At 35.6% G+C, this 26,435-nt stretch overlaps 1 protein-coding gene across 1 annotated transcript; it reads left to right on the top strand.

Moving 5' to 3' along the window:
• The first annotated feature begins 77 nt into the window (after positions 1-77).
• Positions 78-26,435, top strand: LOC101337565 (sodium/hydrogen exchanger 2-like). The gene is given in 5 exon segments (XM_033849291.1): positions 78-252; positions 3,304-3,767; positions 4,288-4,542; positions 23,423-23,509; positions 26,361-26,435. Coding segments are annotated over 5 exon segments (1,056 nt in total).

The following is a 26,435-nucleotide window of genomic DNA, read 5'->3' as shown; positions in this document are numbered from 1 at the left end:
CCCATGGGCTGGGCCTCCTCTTACCTCTGCTACTGGGGCAGCTCTGCTCCCAGCTTCTGGGCACCTCTGGGGGTAACATGCTGCACTACTGGGACCAGACGGCAAAAAATAGCAGCTGGGGACCCAAAAGAACACAGGAAAATGCCTCGATGGTGTCTGCTCACACACTCCTCTTTTCCCTGTATTACCAGCATGTGCAAATTCCTTTCGAGATCACACTCTGGATTATGTTAGCCTCTCTGGCAAAGATAGGTAAGTGAGTGGGCTTCCCTGGTGGCACAGTGGTTGAGAGTCCTCCTGCCGATGCAGGGGACACGGGTTCGTGCCCCGGTCCGGCAAGATCCCACATGCCACGGAGAAGCTAGGCCCGTGAGCCATGGCTGCTGAGCCTGCGCATCTGGAGCCTGTGCTCTGCAACGGGAGAGGCCACAACAGTGAGAGGCCCGCATACCGCAAAAAAAAAAAAAAAAAAAAGATAATTGAGAAACTTCCCAAGGCTCTCCTAGGGAGTTGCCTAATGGAGGAGGGGACTTTCAGGGCCTTTCCAGATGTTAAGAAAGGCACCTTTTCCTTAATAGACCAGAGAAAGGCAAAGTGGAATATTTGCCTCCTGAGCTCTGTCACAAGGATCTTTATCTTCATACCTCAAACCCTCTTGCAGTGATTATGTTCAAATGTTGGTGGTCTCCCAGCAGAAGGAGGTGGAATTAATGGGCTCAGCACAGGAACTTAGACTGCAAAGGGTCCCAGCTGTTCAAGGGTTGAGAAGATGAGGCATAACTTTAAAAGGGAGAACAGAGAAATCTTAATAGAATGATTCTAGCTGATCTGAGTCTTTAGGCAACCTTTTTTCCTCACAGGATGCTCATTATAGTTGCCAGGTACTGAGAAAGTGGAACAAGTCCATTTCCTATTTTTTAAAAGATAGGCCTTTTTGTCACCACTCAGAATTTAAGTGGAAACACAAAGACTAAATCCAGCAAGAAAAGAAGAGCTGCTATGTTTTAACTATTTCACCTTTATGAACACCCTGATTTACTAGTGTTGTGATTCTCCTAAGGAGATTTATTATCAGTTATTCCTCTTATGTTCTTTAATAATTTATCAGACCTTTGCCTTGGTGGTATTAAAATTATGAGAGTCCTTTAACAGTTCAAAGTATTTATGATGAAGTTAACATTTTTAAGTAGGTTGAGAACCAAAAACAATGCCAGGAAAACATAAAAGACTGTAGAATTTTGTCATTTTTAAATGAATTTATTCTAAAATAAATCATGTTCAGCATTTCAAAGTGTTATTTAAGTGACTTTATAGACACCAAAACTTTATCATTCATGAAATGTAATATTTAATGATGACACAGAAAATCCATAGATTCATAGCACGATAGATTGTCAGAGCTGGAAAAACCCTAGAAATCATTCTTATCCAGAGGCCCAGGGAGAGAAGATGCTTTGTGAAGTTCAACAAACCAGAACTAGAATGCTAGTCTCATGCTTCCTTGATTAGAAATACATGCTGTTTTGGGTGATAGTAATTAGCACTTGTGGATTCTTTTAAATTATTAGGGTTAATAATTAAGGTTATTAGGATTAGGTTTCTTTTGAATTATTTTTTCAGTACTAGATATATTGATTGTAATAAATAGTCTAATTAAATGTTAATTTCAGGATAACAGGGCAAAGGGACTTCCCAGTAGGTCTTTATCCCAATGTGTTTAAGTAGGACTTTATTGAGCCATCACTGACAGATAATATTTTGCTGTGACCTTGTAAGAGAATGTAAATTTAAAAAAATTCCTTGTTAGCATTCATTCAACAAATATTTTTGAGCACATTTTATGTGTGGAGCATTATATTGGGCCCATGGGCTACAGAGATGAATAAGACCCCATCTTTCCCATGAGGAGTTTTCAAATTATTTCAATGCCTAGAGGAAATAAGTGGTTCTGTAGAGGATAAAGAGAGACCTAGCATGGTTTAGTGGAAAGATAAGATTACTTTGAGCTATTTAATATTTGCTCAAATTTAGGAGCCAGTGCCTGGCACATAGGCAATCAGTATGTGTTAGATGATTGAAGTACTTCTTTGGCCTCATATTTATCATTTCTAATATGGGGATAACAGTATTTACATCGCTGTGTTGGTATGATGAGAAAATCAAATAGAAGAGTATACGTGAAAGCACTTTTGAAACTATTTAAAGTCTAGCTTAGGAACCAACTGACTTTCTTTTCTAAAAATATATTTATTATTTATTTGATAAGTATCTTTTGAGCTATTTCTATGTGCTATCAGTGTGCTAGGGGATTAATGTAAAAACTAGCTTCAATCCTTGAGAAAGTTGTAGTCAAATTAATTAGCAAATATTTTAGAAAGGGATCTCAGCAGTGTATTAGTGGTGACTGGGGCAGAGAGGAAGGGGATGGATTAGCTCAGATGACCATTAAGGTCCTTTCTATAGCAGAGAGGATTGATGACAATTAGAGTCGTTATTTATAGGCTTCATGTAAGCTAGAGCATGATGATGTGGCATATAATGTGGGCAAAGGTAAAAGAATACAGGATAAAACAGAGAACTGCTGCTATGTGGGTTGCTAGATATGGCTGCATTTCCCTCGTGGGATGAAAGACTCATATCATTGTATGAGAAAAAACTAACTTTATAGTTGGGATTGTATTTTGATAATTCAGTAGTATGCATTAGTGTTAAGACCATATCTGTCAATCAGACCAAGTGACAGTTTGGGGTAATTATAGGAACACTAATCTAAAAGTCAGGAGACCTGGCTGGGTTGTCACCTCAGTTCTGCCACATAATTACCATTTAGCCATGAAAAGTCACTTTACTTCTTTGGCCTCAATTTCCTTATAAGTAGTTGTGATTCCTCATCAATGAAGAGTTAGTTATTATTACTAAAGCCCTTTTCAACTCTTATTATTCAAAGCAGACATTTGAATTATGGTTGTCATTTCTATATTTTTAAGTTTCTGATGTCTTTGACTATGATCATGAGAAGAGCAGAAGAATATTGCCAGCTGATAAATGCATTGTTTCCATTTTAAAACATGTACTCACATTTGAAAATGATTCAGTGCACACTGAAAAAAAATATTTTCCATTATAAAGAAAATTGTCTCCACTCATGCATCTGCATCTTTATCAAGTCATTATTAAAATGTAAAATGCAAAATGACTGAGAAGCTATTTTCCTGAAATCATGAGGCTTCAGAAGAAGGCTGACATATAGAGATGACTGATAATAAAGATGTTATAATAGTCTATCTTTTTTCTCTCTTCTAGGATTTCACCTCTATAATAAGTTACCTGCAGTTGTACCTGAAAGCTGCCTCTTGATATTTGTAGGTCTCATCATGGGAGGACTAATTTACAGTTTAAATGACAAATCCCCACCAGTCATAAACAGTGATATATTTTTCTTGTATTTACTTCCACCAATAGTCCTTGATGCAGGATATTTTATGCCTAGTTGGCCATTTTTTGAAAACATAGGGACCATTCTGTCATATGCTGTAGTTGGAACCATGTGGAATGCATTTGGGATAGGCCTTTTCCTCTATGGCATATGTCAGGTGAAGTACTTCAAACTTCAAGATGTGTCATTGCTCCATAACTTTTGGTTTGGTAGTTTGATTGCTGCAGTAGATCCTGTGACTGTACTCTCTGTATTTGAAGAAATTCATGTGAATGGAAAGCTTCATATTTTGGTGTTTGGAGAATCCCTCCTTAATGATGCTGTTACTGTTGTAAGTATCCGAAGCATGAGCTTTCATGGTAATTAATTAGGTTCTCTTATGGTCACCCTTGGAATTTAAATAAGAATTGAATTCTGGTTTAGACCATGATTGAGCAATTTAGTCTTAGGAATAAGTTTATGAATTGAGAGAATATGATTTACTGGTCATTAATATGTTTTCAAAAATAACCATGCTTTTTTGATACTATACTAATCTTGTATCAGTTTATTAAACTAGGATAAAACTTCTGGAGGCCACAGTCTTTCTAGTCATGTCAAATAAGAATATTTTAGCCATGAAGCATATATTCACAGCCCATCAGACAATTTTCAAACAGAATCATACATAATTTGATATTGACTTGTAGAAATATCTTTTGATGTAGGGAAGATTTCTAGGAACTCATGTTGGGAAGGAAATGGGGAGTTGGAGGACTTCAAAGTTGAGAAACCTCAAAATAGAAGGATACATAGGGCATAAGTTGAGACTTTTCTGATTGGTAAATTCACTCTAATCTTTTTTTATGAAGATGCTCTATAAGTTGTTCAAATCTTTCTCTGAAATGCCATCTATCAAACCATTGGATATTTTGGCTGGAATAGGGAAATATTTTTTGGTTGGAATAGGAGGCATTTTCACTGGGCTCCTGTTTGGCATGGTTGCTGCCTTTACCACACACTTTACCAAGACCAGCTGGGTCATCAAACTTCTCTTTATCTTCTTATATAGCTATCTCTCCTACCTGACAGCTGAAATGTTCCATCTCTCAGGGATTGTGGCATAAGTATCTGGAAAAGTCTTTGATTTATTGAATTTCTTTTAGGAATTGAGTCTGATTTCCCACTAGAAATCTAGGAAATTGCATTACCTAGATATGGGAGAAGGACCCTCCCTTTATGTTCTTCTAGGGTTTCCTGTTATCTCTAATAGTCACTTAGTCATAGCTCTGCAAGTGTTATTGTGGTCAAGTTCATGGGCTCCCTGTAGAGACTAAATGACTACATCCCAACTACCTTGCCTATTTTGGGGCGGGGGTCAGTATGACTCTTCCATTGTATAACAAAAATGCTGAGAATTTGGCATGGGACTACCTAGGGCAGTTCTCTATCTTTGCAGGGAAGAATCATTTCTCCTAATGGATTAGTTATCTGAGCCCAGTAGCATTCCAGTGGTAAGTAATTAGTTGGCCCAGCATATAAATAAGCTTGGCATTAGTCCTTGTATAGATGAACTTTCTGCCATAACAATTAAGTAATTTTATTACTTCTTTTGTAAACCATATGGCATGTTATTTTTTTTTTCGTATCCATCACTGGCATTTAACCAATGATGATAGTACCTCATATCTAGTAATTAGCTTGTAAGGCTAAATGCCCACATGGTAAGTATTAACACCAAAATGCTTTTGTACTAGGGTTCAGACAGACCATCCCATTCTGTGTTTTTAAAAGGAATAGAATGCTTTTTTTTTTTCAAATGTTGCATGTTTTCTGAAAGCTTAAAACGAAAAAGAGAAAAGATTGATTTTTTTTTTTTTTTTTTTTTTTTTGCAGTACGCGGACCACTCACTGTTGTGGCCTCTCCCGCTGCGGAGCACAGGCTCCGGACGTGCAGGCTCAGCGGCCATGGCTCACAGGCCTAGCTTCTCCGCAGCATGTGGGATCTTTCCCGACCGGGGCACGAACCCGTGTCCCCTGCATCGGCAGGCGGACTCTCAACCACTGCGCCACCAGGGAAGCCCGAAAAGATTGATTTTTAAGTTAAGTTCTATAGAACTAATGCCATTTGATTTTAGGTTGCTCTAAGTTCTAAATGGAATTACTGTACATGATAAATGTCACAGTATAGTGCTTGAAATTAGTCTGTTTTAAATAAAATGTTCTAGGTTGAAAGCAAAGATTCTATCTAGGGTCTGGGTGATTGTATTTTAACTTGTTGAGGGATGTAGTTTGTGCTTAAATTGTCTTTGATTTTTATTGTTTGTATTACCTATTAATGAAAGACATGTTAAAAAAATCCAATAAAGGAATTGGATTAGGAAATTTAAATTTAATTCTTCTAATCCAGGGCATTTTCCAAAGCTTTGAATACAGTATGTTTTAAGTGGCTTCCTTCTTTTGAGCACCCTGGTCTTTTAAAGAACTTTGCAACGTGGAGAGTATTGCCATGTCTGTGTTGAGTCCTGAAAGAAACAGGGGGTCTCTCAGGTTAAAATGAATCCCAGTCAATCTTTTTCCATTGTCCCTGAGAGATACTTTAATTAAAAAAACAGACAAGGGGCTTCCCTGGTGGCGCAGTGGTTGAGAGTCCGCCTGCCGATGCAGGGGACGCGGGTTCCTGCCCCGGTCCGGGAGGATCCCACGTGCCGCGGAGTGGCTGGGCCCGTGAGCCATGGCCACTGGGCCTGCGTGTCCGGAGCCTGTGCTCTGCAACGCGAGAGGTCACAGCAGTGAGAGGCCTGCATACCGCAAAAACAAACAAACAAACAACAACAAAAAACAGACAAGTATTTATGAGCTCCTGTATGTTTAGTGCTATTCTCATTGTTAGGAGTGATAAAAGTTACTTTTTAAAAAAATTAAATTCTTGCTTTCAGAGATCTTATAATCTACTTGATGAAAAACATACACATGAAATAATAGGTTGACAAGAAAGAAAGATGGGAAATACTCAAATGTACGGTAACAATGAAGAGCACTTATCTGCTGTCATGCCTGGGCCTGGGCCAGAGTTCCTTGTGGAGAAGGGAAGGTCTGAGACCTAGGGGAAAAGCAAGAGTTGGGGGCGGGGTGTAGAAAAGGGAGAAGAGGAGGCTGGCTTCATGGCTCTCTCAACACTGAAGACCTAGAGGCTATAGAATTTTCTGCCTGCTTCCTCCTTTTGCCTTCCATAATAACTTCTTTTAATCTTTAGTGCCATTAAATATTGCACAGTTTTTGATTCATATTAACTGCCTTAAGTGTGAGGACAATTTGTAACCAGGTACTCATTAAATTTTCCAGAAAGTGGCCACAAGGTACTTAATTATTTTTACCTTATGCATATGTGAGCATGTTTTATCCATCGCCACCCCCAAAGATTGTGAGCTCCTGTAAGATAGTGACAATATCCTCCGTACTTTTCTGTTTTAACTAATTAACTAGCATACCATAGATGCTAAATATTTATTGAAGATAAGTTTTATTAATTTATTTATTTAGTATTATTATTACTTTACTTTTGTGTGCCTCCTAGAGAAAAGTTAGACTGGTAAAATGCTTTGGGGACTGGTAAAAATATTGTTATTTTGTTACCAAACTCAAGTTCAGCTGCTTGCCTCTTGAAAGCTGATACTGGAGACACAAGTGTTGGTTGGAAAAGGAAAAGTTGCTTTATTCAGGAGGCTGGCAACCTGGGGAGAAGGTGGACCAAGAACCAATTCCACAGATTCTGCTCAGCCATGAAAGTTTTTAAAGGGGAAAGGGGAAGCTAGTTGCAATTAATTATTTGGGGAGGGCGTCAGAATCTTGGTCATCTTTCACTGTGTGCAGACTTACTGACTCCTTGTGATCTTTCTTTAGATGCTATCTTGTTCATGCAGTTTGCTCGTGAGGTTACTGAAGGGGAAAATAGGGAAAAGATCTAGTCATCGGTTAATTACTTATTCTTCATTCCTACTACTTCAGTCTAAGAAAAAAAATCAACAGGTTAGACAAGGCATTATGTGATCAAAATATTTGAGAAATATGCTTGGGCCAGAGATTAGTGAAGCATGGGGGCACCTGGTGTAAGGTTAAGTTAAAATACAGCTGCTAAAGTGATGGGACAAAGGGCCTCCTGCAAAGAGCTGCTTCCTGCAAAAATCTGTTTCCTGCAAAGAGCTGCTTACAATTTGATAGGTGTATTAAATACCTAGTAGCCCATGTAACAGTGCTAGGTGCTACATACAAAATTTGTATACAGAGATACAACCCCTTTTTTAATTATTAGAGCTTGCTGTTACTTCAACACTTTATATAGTAAGGGTGAAAGCAAATAAGTGTTTGAAATTGATAGTCTAAGTGGTCTAAAAAGAAAGCTGTTCTCACCTTAAAATCCTTGTTATAATATTTTTTTAAAAAAAAAACTAGTATTAGAATTTGATTCCTAAGTGGCTGTACTTCAAAACAATACTATTTGTCTCCCCTTTTTTAAATGTTTTGCTGAATTAAAACTTTGGATTTGTACAGTGAAAAGAGAAAGAAATGAAAAGGAAAAAATGGGTGACCAAAAGTCTGTTGGGTGACAGCTGATAGTGAAGGGAAAAGAAATAAAAGAAGTAGGGACAGGAAACCTTATAAAGTAGGTGAGAATTATTGCCAAATTAGCACATGGGGTGTGCCAGACTATCAATATAAGAACACAAATTTAACTTATGTAGGCAGGCTTGATTTGTTTTGCATGGAGAGCTACAGGAACCATATTTGATTATTACTGGTAAAGGTCTCACATGGATCTTTTTTGACAGGTGTTCTAAACTGTAAATTTTAGTCCTAGCCATTACCCAAAAAGGTGAATAGTTACAACTTAATTTTATAGTAATTTACTATTGCACCATATACAGTTTGTTATGTAAAGAGAAATCATAAGGTATGCAGAGTTATGAAGTAAAAAATACCTGAAAATTTTTGAGTTTAGTACAGGCATATCTCACTTTATTGTGCTTCATTTTATTACACTTCACAGTTATTGCATGTTTTACAAACTGAAGATTTGTGGCAACCCTGCATTGAGCAAGACTATCGGTGCCATTTATCCAATAGCATTTGCTCACTTCCTGTCTCTGTGTCACATTTTGATAATTCTTGCAATATTTTAAACCCTCTACCAGCAGAAAGATTACAACTCACTGAAGGTTCAGTTGATGGTTAGCATTTTTAGCAATAAAGACTTTTAAAATTAAGGTATATCCATTGATTTTCAGACATAATGCTATTGTACATGTAATAGATTACAGTACAGAATAAACATAATTTTATGTGCACTGGGAAAACAAAAACTTCATGTGACTTGCTTTATTGCAATATTCACTTTATTAGAGTGATCTGGTACAGAACCTGCAATATCACTGAGGTATGCCTATATTCCACCTAGATTTTGTTGTGTTTTAGATCTTTGGCTTTTCTTCCTTATAAAGCACAGTCTTGGGGTGCTTACAGTAACTTTTTTTTGTATGAGAAGGATATTAATAACATTTTACTATATGAAAAATAAGTGATCTATGCAGGATAATTTTTTCTATTTTAACATGGTGTGGCATTGGGTGATAGAAAGGCCATAAGTACTGGAATTAGTCAGAGTTGGGTTCAAATATATGCTCTGCAACTTACTAGTTGTTTAACATTGGGCCAGTTAGTTAACTTATTTACATTTTGTGTATTTTGTGAGTTTATGAAGATTAAATAGAATAATTCATGAAATGTGAGTATCATGTATTAGCAGTATCAATATTAGCAGTTCTAACCATTTTATTAGGAATGTGTTATATTTAATAGTTAATAAATGAAAATGTATTTTAATCCTGCTTTATCCCCAAATTTTACTTAAATAGCTTTTCCTTTACCTGATATTGCCACCTTCATTAGCTCTTCTTACCCTAGCTAAAAGAAATGACCAAATTATAGTTCTGGTTTTGCATAATTGATCTTTCACTCTCACCTCTCTTTATACCTTCTTTTTGGTGTCATTTCTAAAAAAGAATTAGAAATGACCTAAGTGTTGTGGAGGGGTACTTTAAAACCACAGCTACTTCATTCATCTTTTATCTGGTTATTGTCTTTCTTTATGAGATATATGAAGGTATGTTTTTCTATAGTTAGAAAACAGAATAGAAAGAAAAATTACAATCAATCTTTGAAAATAATCAGTTTATATGCAAATTGTATTTCTAGCTTAATGTATATACTGTCAGAGTGACTTCATGTTACCTATGATCATAAAATGATTAAGAGTAGGAACCATGTCTAAAAATAGAATTACCATATGACCCAGCAATCCCACTACTCCGCCTATACCCAGAGAAAAGCATAAATCTAAAAGACACATGTACCCCAGTGTTCATTGCAGCACTATTTACAATAGCCAGGTCAGGTCATGGAAGCAACCTAAATATCCACTGACAGATGAATGGATAAAGAAGATGTGGTACATATATACAATGGCATATTACTCAACCATAAAAAGAAGAAAATTAGGTCATTTGTAGAGACGTGAATGGACCTCGGGACTGTCATACAGAGTGAAGTAAGTCAGAAAGAGAAAAACAAATATTGTGTATTAACACATATATGTGGAGTCTAGAAAAATGTTACAGATGAAGGGGTTTGCAAGGCAGAAATAGAGACACACATGTAGAGAACATACATACGGGGGAAGTGGGATGAATTGGGAGACTAAGATTGACATATATACACTAATATGTATAAAATAGATAACCAATAATAACCTGCTGTATAAAAAAATAAATAAATAAAATTCAATTAAAAAAAGAGTAGGAACTATGTATGGGGGAGAAATCACACAATGCACCATACTGATCAGAAAATATTAAGCAGTATCAACTGGGAATTGCCTTAGATGTGGTCATAGCGCATATCTGGTGGCAATAATATATTCTGGGTAATATTTTAATTAGTTACCACCTCTAAGATCCTCTAAGATGCAAATGTAGAACTCTCTTGTGCTGAAAGACACCAGACAGCATGTAGTATTTCAGTAATTTCAGCAGATGATCTATGTGAATCTTACTCCCTGAGGATTTCATTATTTCATTTCTCTCAAACAATCTCAAATTGACCCAAGAGAATGGACATTTGTGGTTATAGAGCTGTTTTTTTTTTTTTTTTTTTTTTTTTTACAGAATAAAACCTTCATGTAACAGGTTGGAAAACAAGAAATTTATGATAATTATTAAGTAACCAAATGCTATTTATTGGAAGAAATTATTAAACATAGTGAAAATAAAAAGGAAATATATTCTCTGGAGATTAATTAGCACTTGAGAGTTCACTTAAGGCTTTTGATGCCCAATTATTTTTAGATGTTTTTTAAAATGAATTTTTATTGGAGAATAGTAGCGTTACAATGTTGTGTTAGTTTCTGCTGTACAGCAAAGTGAATGAGCTATATGTATACATATATCCCCTCATTTTTGGATTTCTTTCCCATTTAGGTCACCACGGAGCACTGAGTAGAGTTCCCTGTGCTATACAGCAGATTCTCATTAGTTATCTATTTCATATATAGTAGTGTATATATGTCAATCCCAATCTCCCAATTAATCCCACCCCCCTTATCCCCCTTGGTATCCATAAGTTTGTTCTCTATGTCTGAGTCTCTATTTCTGCTTTGCAAATAGATCACTTATACCATTTTTCTAGATTCCACATATATGTGTTAATATACGTTATTTGTTTTACTCTTTCTGACTTACTTTGCTCTGTATGACAGTCTCTATGTCCATCCACGTCTCTGCAAATGACACACTTTTGTTCCTTTTTATGGCTGAGTAATATTCCATTATAAATATATACCACATCTTTATCCATTCATCTGTTGATGGGCATTTAGGTTGCTTCCATGTCATGGCTATTGTAAATACTGTTGCAATGAACACTGGGGTGCATGTATATTTTTGAACTATGGTTGTCTCAGGGTATATGCCCAGGAGCAAGATTGCTGGATAGTATGGTAACTCTATTTTTAGTTTTTTAAAGAACCCCCATACTGTTCTCCATAGTGGCTGTATCAATTTACATTCCCACCAACAGTGTAAGAGGGTTCCCTTATCTCCACACCCACTCCAGCATTTATTGTTTGTAGATTTTTTGATGATGGCCATTGTGATTGGTGTGAGGGTAATACTGCATTGCAGTTTTGATTTGCATTTCTCTAGTAATTAGTGATGTTGAGCATCTTTACATGTGTTTGTTGGCCATCTGCATATCTTCTTTGGAGAAATGTCTATTTAAGTCTTCTGCCCATTTTAGGATTGGGTTGTTTGTTTTTATGACATTGACCTGCAAAAGCTGCTTGTAAATTTTGGAGATTAATCCTTTGACAGTTGCTTCATTTGCAAATATTTTCTCCCATTCTGAGGGTTGTCTTTTGGTCTTGTTTATGGTTTCCTTTGCTGTGTAAAAGCTTTTAAGTTTCACTAGGTCCCATTTGTTTATTTTTGTTTTTATTTCCATTTCTCTAGGAGGTGGGTCAAAAAGGGTCTTACTGTGAGTCATGTCATAGAGTGCTTGTTTTCCTCTAAGAGTCTTAGTGTCTGGCCTTACATTTAGGTCTTTCATCCATTTTGAGTTTATTTTTTGTCTATGGTGTTAGGGAGTGTTCTCATTTCATTCTTTTACATGTAGTTGTCTAGTTTTCCCAGCACCACTTATTGAAGAGGCTGTCTTTTTTCCATTGTATATTCTTGCCTCCTTTATCAGAAATCAGGTGACCATACATGTGTGGGTTTATCTCTGGGCTTTCTATCCTGTTCCATTGATCTATATTTCTGTTTTTGTGCCGGTACCATACTGTCTTGACTTCTGTAGCTTTGTAGTACAGTCTGAAGTCTGGAAGCCTGATTCTTCCAGCTCTGTTTTTCTTTCTCAAGAATGCTTTGGCTCTTTGGGGTATTTTGTGTTTCCATACAAATTGTGAAATTTTTTGTCCTAGTTCTGTTATAAATGCCATTGGTAGTTTGATAAGGATTGCGTTGAATCTGCAGATTGTTTTGGGTAGTATAGTCATTTTCACAATGTTATTATTCCAATCTAAGAACATGATCTATCTCTCCATCTGTTTGTATCATCTTTAATTTCCTTCATCAGTGTCTTATAGTATTCTGCATACAGGTCTTTTGACTCCTTAGGCACAACTGAGGCGTGTGCACTTGCTCCAATGATATCCCCCTCTACTTTCTCCAGCAGCAATATGGATTGGTTTAGAGATTATCATACTAAGTTTAGTAAGTCATAAAGAGAAAGACAAATACCATATGATATCATTTATATGTATCATCTAAAATATGATACAAATGATCTTATTTACAAAATATACTCACGGACATAGAAAACAAACTTATGGTTAAAGGGCGAAAAGGGATAGTGGAGGGATTGGGATTAGCAGATACAAGCTACTATATATAGACTAGATAAACAAGAAGGTCCTACTGTATAGTACAGGGAACTATATTCAATATCCTGTAATAAACCATAATGGAAAAAGATATGAAAAACAGTATATATGTATACATATAACTGAATCACTTTGCTGTATACCAGAAACTAACACAACACTGTAAGTCAACTATACTTCAATTGAAAAAAAGAAAGAGTAGTAATATGTTAAGACCTAGCAAGAGCAAATGTTAAAGATGAATGCAAGGATTTCTGTAGATTTGTATGTATAGTTTCGTGTGAAAATTCATGAGATGAAACAAATCCTCTTTCCAATACCATTTTATTTCTAAATTATAATGTGTAGATAACCACTACATCTGGTACGGGAAAAGGAAAAAGATCCTTATCATAAAATAGTCAATGAGGTATCTGTACCTCTTTTAAGCCTGGCATCACAATTTAGTTTAATTTTGTGCCTAGATATACATAGGAAAGATGAGCTGAATACAGACCATATGAGGCTAGGAATTTTTTCCCTTTGGATTTTAGCCATATTAAATGATATATTTATTTGCAATTCTGTTAAATTAGATTTCTGTAGAATATTCTCATTCTTTTGATTTGGGGACCCACTTAGGATAAGTAATAAACAAAACTGAAAAGTCAGCATTCTGGCAATATGTCAATATTGCTGAAGCAATACACCTAAGCTGGCCAAAATGCAGTTTGACTCAAAGTATTCTGGATGAATTTCCATTTAGCCAAATGGTAATTTGGCCTCAAATGAATATCCTGTCACTAACTTTGAGTTCTGGTAATTTTAATACAGCATAAGAATGATTAGAAATTTGATTATACATCTTTAAGCAGTATTGGAACAACTTAAATGTTCAACAGTGGGGAAGTAGTTATTATTAGAAAAATAATAATATAAAGTCATGTGTGGCTTTGGAAGGTTTTGTTCCAAAGTGTTAGCAATAATTTTCTCTCTGGATGGGTGGGATTATGGGTGTTATATGCTTCCTTTGCATATTTGTATTTTTCTCTAAGAGCTTCCATTGCTTTTGTAGTAATAAGAAAGAAAATTAAAAGGGTAAAGAAACTTAGTTTTTAAAAGAAAATTAAAAGCTCTAAAATTTTCAGTGGATTTAGCTCTCAATTATTTTAATCATACTGCTCTAATAGTTTGACTAAGTTTTCATTTTCTGGCACTGTGTAAAATATTTAAATTGAATTAAAATGTTTTTAAAAACAGTAATATGGACCAAAATTCTTAGTCATATACAGAGGCTGCCAGACTACTCCCATGGCCTCCAAATTGCCATATATATATATTTTCCAAACAAATCAATTTTGGCTAAATTGTCTGTTAGCCAACTTATTTCAGCTCAAATTTTGTGTAAGAATCCCCACTTTCAGCCCATCTGTCAAGTAACCTTGCATTCTCTTTCTGGTCTTGAAGTAAATTATCTGATAAACTCATTCACAATAAGATGTTCGAAACATAATCACTGGGAGTAAGATCTATGGGACAAAGGTTTAACTGGTGCCCTTCAAATAGTACTAGTACCTGAGCAAGCACTTCTCTCGTGGTTAAGGCTCATTTTTGAGACTACAGACAAATGTGAGGAATAAAAAGCTTTGGCTGAGGCTTGAGTCTCAGAACTCTAGACTCCGGGTGACAGGAGTAAAAAGAAACCTTTTTTCAAAGCCTTGAAGAACATGGAATCCTGGCTCATCAAAGATTAAAACCAACACAGGTCACATTACTTAACTTTTAGTTCACCAGCTTGGGTCACCTCACTAGTATTTATAAGACTGAAGAGAAGTTACATTCTGTTTGTAGAGACTATTTTTGCAGAATGCCCCAGATTAGTCCACATGGGCCTAAGGAAGGGAATTGCACTGCTTTCATCCTAAAAAACAGAAAAATCAAAGGAAAAACCAAAGCACAACCAAAATAAAATGTAACTATTTAAAGAAATCTCTCTGAGGAAATAAACCTTTAAATAGTTTAGTTAGTTTAGGCTTTTAAATTATTCATCACAAATCCTTAGAATTCCAATCTAGTTTAACACTAATTTATTATAACATGTTTGTAGCATTTTCCTTCTGTTGATTACTCAAGTATTCTACTTATTGGAAAATTTAGGAGTTCTTGTGCTGATTTTCTTCGTGAACAAATGTCATGTGAATACAGTCACCAGAAAGGACCAATTTATTATAGCCTATGGAGGACTGAGGGGAGCAATCTGTTTCTCCCTTGATTTTCTGCTCCCAGAGTTTTCCAGAAAGAAGCTCTTCATTGCAGCAACCACAGTTGTTATCCTCTTTACCGTTATTGTTCAGGTAAACAAAACAAAGTAGTGCAATTTGAAACCTTACACTTAGATGGATATGAATGGGCCAACATTCTCCTTCAGAAACTTGAAATGAGTGTATATTTAGGAGAGACAATTATAGCATGTGAAATAGTCTCTACCATAACTCAAACAGAACATTTGCAAAACTTGAGATGAGATTTATTTTTAAATCAATAGGGGAATGGAAGAATTGCCATTTATTCAAGTGGTTGACACCAATAGCTTTACAGCAAAGACTGAATTTTAGCTACTTAAAAAGGTAAGGTTGAGGGCTTCCCTGGTGGCGCAGTGGTTAAGAGTCTGTCTGCCGATGCAGGGGACACGGGTTCGTGCCCCGGTCTGGGAAGATCCCACATGCCGCGGAGCGGCTAGGCCCGTGAGCCATGGCCGCTGAGCCTGTGCGCCCGGAGCCTGTGCTCCGCAACGGGAGAGGCCACAACAGTGAGAGGCCCAGTTACCGCAAAAAAAAAAAAAAAAGGTAAGGTTGAGGTTGAGAACAGAAGAGGAAATAAATATAATGCTTTAGGAGTTTCATTCTAAGGCAGCTTTTCTCTTGAATTATCTCTTTATCCTCTCCATATCACCATTTCCCTCTAATTGCCATTTCACTTCAGTTTTATAAAGCTGGGCAAAAGAATATTGAAATAATGTCTAAAAACCTATTCAGCAACTTAATGAGATAGTATTTCAAATTTTGGCTAAAATGTTTTAACGAGCATAATGATGGTGGATATTTGTGTGTGTGTGTGTGTGTGTGTGTGTGTGTGTGTGTGTGTGTGTGTGGTGGAATAAGACAAGTCAGAAGATATGAATCTGGCAGGCTTCCCTTAAACAAAATAATTATTTCTCTAGAATGGGTGAGATCATTCCTTAGGCTTTGAATTTTTTGTTTTGTTTTATTTTGTTTGTAAATGACTGATTAAGGTTGAACATTTATTTTCTTCTCATTTAAAACTTAATGAATTGTATTAAACCAGTCCCAAATCAAATTGTGTTTTTATCTAAGCACTAACTAATTTTCACTTTAATATGTGTCATGTAGCGCAATGTTACTTCAAAAGGCAAAGTCATTTTAAAGAATTAACTTTCAATTCCTATATCTTTTAGAATTCTTAATGTCTCTGATAATTTATCAGTAACACTCATGTTCTCCTTTAATTTTGCATTTCTTCCAGGTGTTCAAATGCATCTTACTCCTAGAGACTTCATCATTTGATATTTACATTTTCCCATTGATTAATACTGTAATCCATTTAAGACCCTGATTGGGGAGTTTAGGTGTTTGGGGGAGGTGTTGTTGGATGATTGCAATTGTAGACAGATTGTACAATGACATCTCATGTTATTCTAACACCATCTAGTGGTTAAAATATTTTCAGAAATTTAAAGTTTATTTAAGAATTAAGACCCATTGGGGGAAAAAAAAACCTCAAAGTACAATGTTATATTTTACTTATTGGAGATTGATAAAATTGCCATGATGTGCTTCATGCAAATGAGTACCTGGTCCACCATCAGTAGAACATGTCTTTCAAATTTTTTCTGTGATACACTGGACATGCTCTGTAGTGATCTGGCCATTTTTACCCCTTTATTCTTCTTGAGGGGAAAAGAGGACTAGAGTTAAAATCAGAAGACCTGGGTGCTATTCACAACTTTATTCCAGATGAGCTTTCTATCTTGGACATTTTACTGATTACTCAGTATCTCTTTTTTTGTAGAAAGAGGATACAGGACCTATCTTTCAGGGTTGTTTGTTATAAAGATCAAATAGTAATATAAGTTTAAAAGCATTTTGTGTTTATAAGGTATTATTTTTATTATTACTATGACTGAGCACACTCAAGAAATTTATCTTCACATGCTGTGTCAGCTTGTCAGTTTCACTTAACTACAATTTGGATTCTGCCCTCACTGTTCCACCAAAATTATTCTTGCCAAAATGTCTCTGCTGGCCTCCTTAGTGGCAAGTTAGGACACATTATTTTGTCCTAACATTATGAAACTTGTCAGCACAGTTTTATACAGTGGGCTACTTCTTTCTTGAAATGCTTTTTTTTTTTTTGCTTTTTTTGACCTCATACCCTGCTAGTGTTTCTGTCTTTCTGGGCATTTCATAGACATCTTTGCAGGCTGATCCTTTTCTATTGGGTCTGTAAATGTAAGGGTTCTCCAGTATTAGGTCCTGAATATTCTGTTCTCCCTATACTTTTTCATTAGGTGTTTATGTTCATTTTCATGGCTTCAAGCATAATATAAATTCTGATGACTTCTCTTTACCTGTAGTCCAGCTATCTACTCTGAGATCTAGATGTTTACATTCAACTGTTACTTCATACTTACACTTGGATGTCTCACAAAAATATCACAGCTGTTAACTGAAAAAAAAAAGCACAACCTAAAAATTGTGAGTTATGTTTTATTTGGGCACCTTACTGAGGACTATAGCCTGGGAACAGCCTCTCAGATAACTCTGAGGAACTATTTCAAAGAGGTAAGAGAGGAGCCAGGATATATAGGAGTTTTTGCTGAAAAAAAGTGTAGTCAAACATCAAAACATTACTGCTAATCACAAAAAGCAGACATCCCAAGTTAATGATTTTAGTGCTTTTCTATGTATGGGAAGATGCAAGGGTCTGAGCTCATTGAAATTATTCCTTAGACATGCATCTTAACTTTCTAGGGCCACTGTACTCTTTTTCTCCATCCTGAATTCCTCTCAGGGCATACCTTTGGGGGTAGCTGCAGTGGCTGATGGCTTGATGGCAGGCAATATTCATTGTCTATGGGAATGGCAGGCAACATTTGTTTTCGTCCACACAGGCAATATATCTACAGAGGATAAATCTGATCCTCATCTGTTTTGCTTCTGTCTTAGTAAATGGCTCTGATATCCATCCATTTACTAAGGCTAGAAATGTAGAATACATCTTTGATTACTTCCTTTTACTTATCCTTCACGTCAAACCCTGTGGTTTCTAACTCCAAAATAGATCTTCAGTATATGTATTTAACTTTTAAAAAGTTTCTAGATATACAAAATTGTATTAATAATATATTTTGATTTATGACACACTAGAATCATTGGCCCATACATGGCATTTATTTATTCATTCATTCATTCTTTCATTCTTTCAGTTAATACTTCTAACAGTTGTGAGCCCAGTACTAAATTTGAGAAAGTTAACAATAACCCGTGCAATGCATTCCTATCCTGTTTTCTTTCATCTCTCTCTCTCTCTCACAGGTAACTGATATCCTGAATGAATCATTTACCAATCTCTTGTCTTTTAAAAAATAGTTTTTGAAATCACATATTACACACATAGACACACATAAACAATATATTGATCAGTTTAAATTGTATTCTAACTTTATAAAAGTGTGTATGTGGGGGGGAGGTGTATGTGTATGTTTTGCATGTAGCCTTCTGGAATTTTTTGGTCTATTAACATTTTATTACTAATACTTATTCACATAGTTGTGAGTAGTTGTAGCTCATTCATTTTCAGTGTTCTACAATACTGCATTTTATGATTATACACCAATTTATTTATTCATTGTCCTTTCAATTGATATTTTTTCTTTTTTGCTTTTACAAATGGTGTTGTCTAAAATATTCTTGTATCTGTCTCCTTGTAGAATCTCTATGCTATTCTCCATTACTATTGCCATTATCTTAGTCCAAGCTACTATCATCTGTTTCCTGAACTGCCTTAAAATTTTCCATTTTCCTTTCCCCTTTCAATCTGTTATCCCCACAGAATCAAAAGCAATATTTTTAAAACACAAATTTTATTACTTTCCAAAATTCTTCTATTGGTTCTTTTTGAACTTTTAATAAATTCCAAAACACTTAACATGACTATAAGCTGTGACAAATGTGGCTCATGTCTACCTTTGAAGCCTCACATATTTGGGCCATTCTCCCTCTTGATCACTGTGTTTTAAAAGACTCTTTAACTGCTTCAAATTGACAAACTTTTTCTCAATTTGGGGTTTTCCAAAAGGTCATTCCTTCTCCCTAAAACACTATCTCCTAAGTTCCCTGCATATCTGTCTTCCTTTTATCCTTTAATCCTCAGCTATATACGACCTCCTCAGAGAAGCCTTCCCAGACCTTCTATGTAAGTGCGTTTGATTTTATTTCTGGGAGAGCCGAAACTGTAATTAAACTATGTCTTGTTTTGATGGTTTAGGGCTTAGTATAAGCATCTCCATTTTGGGCCTATTGTTTTGAACACTTTCATAGAATGTATCACTATATGTATGTATGTATGTATGTATGTATATATCTATCTACCTATCAATCTTTTAGTTATTTTCTTCTCCACTTGGGTGATGTCTGTCTCCTCTACTAGGCTGAGTTCCATGAATGCAGAAAACATATATGATTTATTCTCCACTATATACTCAGAGTCTACTAGTGTGGGCTCCAATGAAATGTGCAATAAATATCTGTGAAATAAATGGATAAATAGTAAATAAAAGTTAATTTGGAGTATGAATATAAATTATGAACATATATAGTAGAGCTTTGAACTTGAGACCATTTTTTTAAAAAAACATGATTTTTATTGATTTACTCAAGACTTCATTTAACCAGCTATGCTACAGAGATTCAAAATGTGGAATAAAATTTTGTCTCTCACCTATATTTTACATCTTCAAAAGACCAGAATATAATAGTACAAATACATAAAATGGGTTATAAGAGGATATGTCACTGGGTCAGGTTGGTTTGACATCTTTATTTTAAAAGCATTAATTTTGATCTATCCATGGTAGACTGAATGAAATGAATTAAAGTAAGTGAAGATGGAGAGTTGCATGGATGGGTTTAAAAATGCAAATATGGAGTCAACCTTTCAAAATGCCAGGTCATTAGACAGACCTGCTCACACTAGGAAGCTTTTTGCCTGTGATAAACACTGTTAAAGGATGTAGTTCTATCCCATGAAAGCATTGTATGATGATTTTTCAAATGTCAGAATGAATTTAGTGGAATCGCACAACTCAAATGTCATCTAAAAAGTGGGAATTACACAAAATTACTTATGAAAACCATATGAATAGGACGATCTCCTGACTTTGGGCAATTCAGGTGCATTTGCAAAAAATTACAGCGTTCCAAATTGTAAAGGAAGCTTTTGGGGTGACATGCTCATTTGGTGTGTTAAAGAAACCAGGGCCTAAGTAAGACATTTTTGTCATTTAACAGTGCTGAAGAGCTGATGAAGAGCTAGGACACCCTGAGTTTCTTTTAAGTTTCAACCTTAACATTAATGGGAATTATTACCTGCTTCTTTCCACATCTCTGAAATAAGGTGAAAATAGAAACCTTATGGGGATGCATTTTCAAAGTGTTTTGAAAATGACTAAGTAGTGTGGAAGTTCATTGAAAGCAATAGATTTTGTTGTTTATTTGCAGCCAGTTTTTTTCCATATTCCACCTCATGTTTTATACTTCAGTTGACAGCTTTCTTTCTTAAAGTCCTTGTTCCCACGTGTAAATGTTAGAGCAAATCTCAACTTCTCTTACTTTTCATTCAAGCATACTTTTGTTTAAAAAGACAAAACAAAACAAAGAAAAGAGAACTCTGCAAAGAGCAACTTGTTTTATAGTAGTCATCCATGGAAGCTCCTTCAACATCCCAACATAACTGCATCTGCTCCTAGCCTTTTCTTTCTTCTTATTACAGAGCTGGGGTCTCCTATCTCAAGCTATGCTCTGTAATCTATTCCTTTCTTGTCTTGCATTTTCAATCATTCATTTTGTCTCATGTATATTCACACTCTTCTTTTCAACTAGATCCTTCCCATCAACTTTAAACAGGCTCAAGTTACTCCTATTTAAAACATAACACAGGGCTTCCCTGGTGGTGCAGTGGTTGAGAGTCTGCCTGCTGATGCAGGGGACACGGGTTTGTGCCCCGGTCTGGGAAGATCCCACATGCTGTGGAACAGCTGGGCCCGTGAGCCATGGCCGCTGGGCCTGTGTGTCCGGAGCCTGTGCTCCCCAACAGGAGAGGCCACAACAGTGAGAGGCCCGTGTACCACAATAAAAAAAAAAACACAACTACAAATCTAAAGTAATTCTCTCTTTTGACCTCATAAATCTTTGTTGCTCCCATCTCTTTTATTAAGGTTACTAATGGCATGTGCAATCCTCATTTCACTTGAGCCTTCACAGGGATTCCACATGAGTCAAACTTCCACCTTCTTGAAATATTGTCTTTTTTGTGCTTTGTGACAACTCACTTTCTGATTTTCCTCTTACCTCTCTGGTTCCTCTTTCTCTGTCTCTTTTGCAAGCTTATTCTTATTGTTATATCACTAAATATCAGAGTTCCTCAAAGATTGCTGTAGAGCCTTTCCTCTTCTCACTCTTTACTCTTTCCCTAATGATTTCATCCATACCCACATAACGTCTTCATTTACTCACTGTATACATACGACTTATGAATTTATATCTCCAGCCTAAATATCTGAGTTCTAGAACATACAGTTTTCTTGACATCCTCACTTGGCCATCTCACAGGGATCTTAAGTTTTGTATGTTTAAAATTAAACTTTTGATTTTCCCTGTCAATCTAGTTCCTATTTTTAGTCGTCCTCATTTAGATTAGTGTTACCATCCTCTACCCCTTTTGCTCAAGCATGGAATCTTAGTGTCATCCTTTCTGTCATACTGTCCTTTTTTATGTCTATTTGGTCACTAAGTCAGTTTCTTTGTATCTGCTCTGCCATCATCTTTGTCTAAGCTATCACCATCTCTAACATGGAATACAAAAAACGGTCTCCTAAACCATCTCCTCATATCCATTATGGCTCATTTTCAACACATTTTCCACACTGCAGCTAGTTATCTTCTTAAAGCACAAATCTGGTCAAGCCATTTCAATTTTCAATTAGTCTTAGAATTTTTAAAAAATGGTTAACACAGCCTGGAAAGCTTTGCATTGTCTAACCCCAGCCTCTCTCTCCAGTCTTAATAATAATATGATCTCCCTTGTACTCTACAACCCAACTACACAAGGTTTTCATTTTCTCTAATATGCCATGCCAAGGAGTGTTATCAGTGTTATTATTCCCTGAGCCAGGAATGGTTCTTTCCCCTTCATATAGCTAAAGTCTGCTCATCCTTTAGGTTTTAGCTTAGGAAAAACTTATCCTTCAATTTAAACTATGTTACTCTGTCATAAACCAGATTCATTTCCTTCAGAACACTTATCTCAAGTTGTAGTTGTTCATTCATTAATGCAATTATTAAACTAATGGCTCTCTCCCTGAGACATACTACACTGTAACCTCCATAAGACTATGGGCCCTTTCGACTTTACTTTCCCATTGTAACTCCAGTGCCTAATATAGAATTTGGCAATAATACATGTTCAATAAATATTGTGGCACAACTCGATGAATATTTATTAATATAGAATGTTTGCTTCTTTTATTATCCCTCTTAAGAAAAATTTAAAGTAACATGTGGAGAGGACTGTAATCCCATATATAATGGATGATGAATATTAAAGACAAAATGGTATATCTGAGGTATTTGGCAATAATTGAAATGAAAATCTCTTACAGCACTTTGGCTCTGTGATTTGACTACTTCTTTCTGTTTTTGAAATATAGTGGTAGATTTTTTGTGTGTGTGGTACGGGGGCCTCTCACTGTTGTGGCCTCTCCTGTTGTGGAGCACAGACTCCAGATGTGCAGGCTCAGCGGCCATGGCTCATGGGCCCAGCCGCTCTGCAGCATGTGGGATCCTCCCGGACCGGGTCACGAACCCGTGTTCCCTGCATCGGCAGACAGACTCTCAACCACTGCGCCACCAGGGAAGCCCCAGATTTTTTTTTTAGGATTCATTAAATGACCCACATATTTGTAAACAATATATATATATATATATATTCCCCATTGATCTTTGTGAGAGAAAACCACAGCATGTCTCTCTGGTGTTAGACCAATGTTGCCTCTGAATTTTAAGAGAATATTCTAAATTCCTATCATGGCCAGATTAAGAGAGATGTGCATATGCACTCACACATAGACACACAGACATGCAGAGAGACACACACACACAGACACACACACACCAGGGAAATATTCAAGCACTAATTTCATATGAAAGAAATTCAGCTTTCTGTTTTTCATTTTGTAGGGGATGGCCATTCATCCTCTTGTTGACTTATTAGATGTGACTAGAAGAGAGACTTCTCCAACTGTGAGCGAACAAATTCTCATTCGGGTAAGATGTCTATACATCACGTAGGTCATTTTGTCGACTGGAACTAACCCTTGTATATTAGGTCCTTACATGTTAGGTCTTCTTATACTTGAATTTCTCTAATAAAAGGAGACGTGATTTTATGAATTCTGAACAGGTATTTGTTATACTGTGACAATCTGTAATTTGAAAATCAATAAGTCAGTTCTTCTGGTAAGAGGTAAGAACAATGGAAGTCTGAATTCTAGCATTTGCTCTGTTACTATCCAACTTCCCTCATTATCTTAGAAAAGTCTTTTAACTTTTTGTGACCTTGGTTTCATAATCAGTAAATTTAAATGGTTGTTTAAATGATCTCTGAAGTCCTATCCAGGTTGAATAATCTATGAATTATGAGTTATTTTACTTCAAATTATAACTGTTTTTGGTTTAACATATTAATTCTTAATACTAGACTAAATTATCCAGTAACTTAGTTAATTCTCTATTTGATATCATAAAGCAATTGCTTATAAGATGACCTATGTAATCCTTATGTAGTTGGAAAATTTTTCTTGGGGTAGTTTAGTCTTTGGTGGAGTTTTTTTTGTACCATCGAGTATTGAGGAAGTTAAAATTTCCATATTCAAATTTCAAAATATACTCTTTGAAATAGGGTTTCAAAATTACACAGAGTTTAGAAGAAAATGACTCATTTCTACGTTAGAAGTAAGGAGAAGTTCAGAGAAATTTAAAGATGTGACCTCTATATCACTTGGTTTTATCTTCTTATAGAAATAGAATTTGAATTGTTGCTTATCCCAAGTGGGCTTTTATAAAATATAACAATAGTAGTATTGAAATATAGAGAATGTTAAGAATGATTTCAAGATACCCTTAGATTTATTAATGTGGAAAAAGCTCTGGGAATTTTAGTCAAATAGGAGAAGAGCTAGCTTGTCTACCTTGCTTCTAACTTCAATGTGGCCCAGTTCATAATTTTCTGAGATACATTTTCAGCACATGTAATGGCTTTCTATACATAAAACACTTAAGTTTTATTAATAACTATGTGCCTAAGAATGTGTACAGATAAGTGTGACTAATTCAACATTTTATGTTATTTTCTTCAAATTTTAATACTTGATTGCCCAATTTGTAAAAAAAAAATATGTTGGGGTTTTTATTATAATGGAATTACATTTTTAGGCTATTTTGGGGAGAAATCATATTTTTTACTGTATTATGTCTACCATATGGATGACTTTTAATGACTGTATAATATATATTATATTGATAAGACATAATTTAATTTATTTAACCAATTTATAGGACAGAGTCAAACTTTATTTTCTTTTTTCCAACCTTTTATTTTAAAAATGTCAAGCATACAGATTTCAAAGATAGTTCAATGAATATGTATATACCCTCTACCTGGATTCAGTGTAACCTTTGCCATCTTTGCTTTACCACTCTGTCTATATATGTATATATTATTATTGTCATTTGCTGAATCATTTGAGATTAAGTTGTAGACAGCTGACTATTCACTGCTAAATATTTCAGCATGTATTAATATTTCCTAAGTAAAAGGACGCTCTAGTACATAATCACAATTTTTAAATCAAATTCAGAGTTTAAAACTGAAACAATAGTGTAATCTAATATAACTCCATATTCAAAATTTTTCCAAGTGTCCCAATAATGTTTTTATAGTAGTTTTCTCCTGATCTAGGATCATACATTGTATTTAGTTGTCATATCTTTTTAGTTACCTTTAATCTAAAATTATTTTTCAGCGTTTTGTTGTTTGTTATGACACTGGCATTTTTGAAAAGTGCATGAAGTTACTTTGTAGAATATCACTCAAATTGGGTTTATTATTTCCTCATAAATATATTCAGGTTATTTTTTGTGATGTTATATCAAACTTTATTTTATTTATTTTTTTTATTGCGGTACACGGGCCTCTCACTGTTGTGGCCTCTCCCGTTGCAGAGCACAGGCTCCGGACGCGCAGGCTCAGAGGCCATGGCTCACGGGCCTAGCCGCTCCGTGGCATGTGGGATCTTCCCGGACCGGAGCACGAACCCGTGTCCCATGCATCGGCAGGCAGACCCTCAACCACTGTGCCACCAGGAAAACCCCAAATTAAACTTTTAATCTTAGTATTTAAAGTCCTTTGTTAACTATTTTCTCTTCCCCACCCTTGACCTACATCTATCCAACCTTGTTTTTCTCATAAATCTCTTATATAGTTCCTTGTTTTCTCCCATACATTTTACTCACAATATTCCCATTACATAGAATGATTTATTTTTTCCATATGTAACCCCATTTCTTCAGGGCCAGCTCACAATGCACATTTTCATATAAGCCTTCTCTAACTCCATCTTTTTCTATTTCTTTCCTAAATTTTCCTTTTCTTGTTGCATTTATACATGTACACATGCCAAGTTTGAACTGTATTATCCTGCACATGCTTTGATCCCTGTCCACTTCTTTAAGTCTTGCCTCTTCAATTTGGTTCTATGTCCTTCAAAGGCAAGGGCCATGCCTTTTACTACTTTTATTTCCTTCCCTTTACCAGACCCAGATTTCTGGTAGATGAATGAATCTATCATATGATACTGATTGATATGTGCATTTTCAATTTTAAATGGAGTGTCTCCAATGCTTATACTAGAATTACTGCAGATATTCTTACATATATATATATATAGATGCTTCTTTTTATGCTTACCCTGAAAAGAGCTTAAGATTAAAAAAATAAGCAAGTGGGTTGAAATCAACAGTTTCGAAGACACTTTTGATGGATTCTTTTATTTGGTAGTAATTGACCAAGTTCCTCAAGCATACTGTATATTTAGCCATATGTTTTGTTCTATTGCAGTTATTTGATCATTTGCTGGCTGGCATAGAAGACATATCGGGACACTGGGGACAATATTACTGGAAAGACAAGTGA

This window comes from Tursiops truncatus, chromosome X, assembly GCF_011762595.2.
Source record: "Tursiops truncatus isolate mTurTru1 chromosome X, mTurTru1.mat.Y, whole genome shotgun sequence".
Classification (NCBI taxonomy): Eukaryota; Metazoa; Chordata; class Mammalia; order Artiodactyla; family Delphinidae; genus Tursiops; species Tursiops truncatus.
The sequence above is the reverse complement of the archived record's forward strand: the minus strand, read 5'-3'. Positions and strand labels throughout refer to the sequence as shown.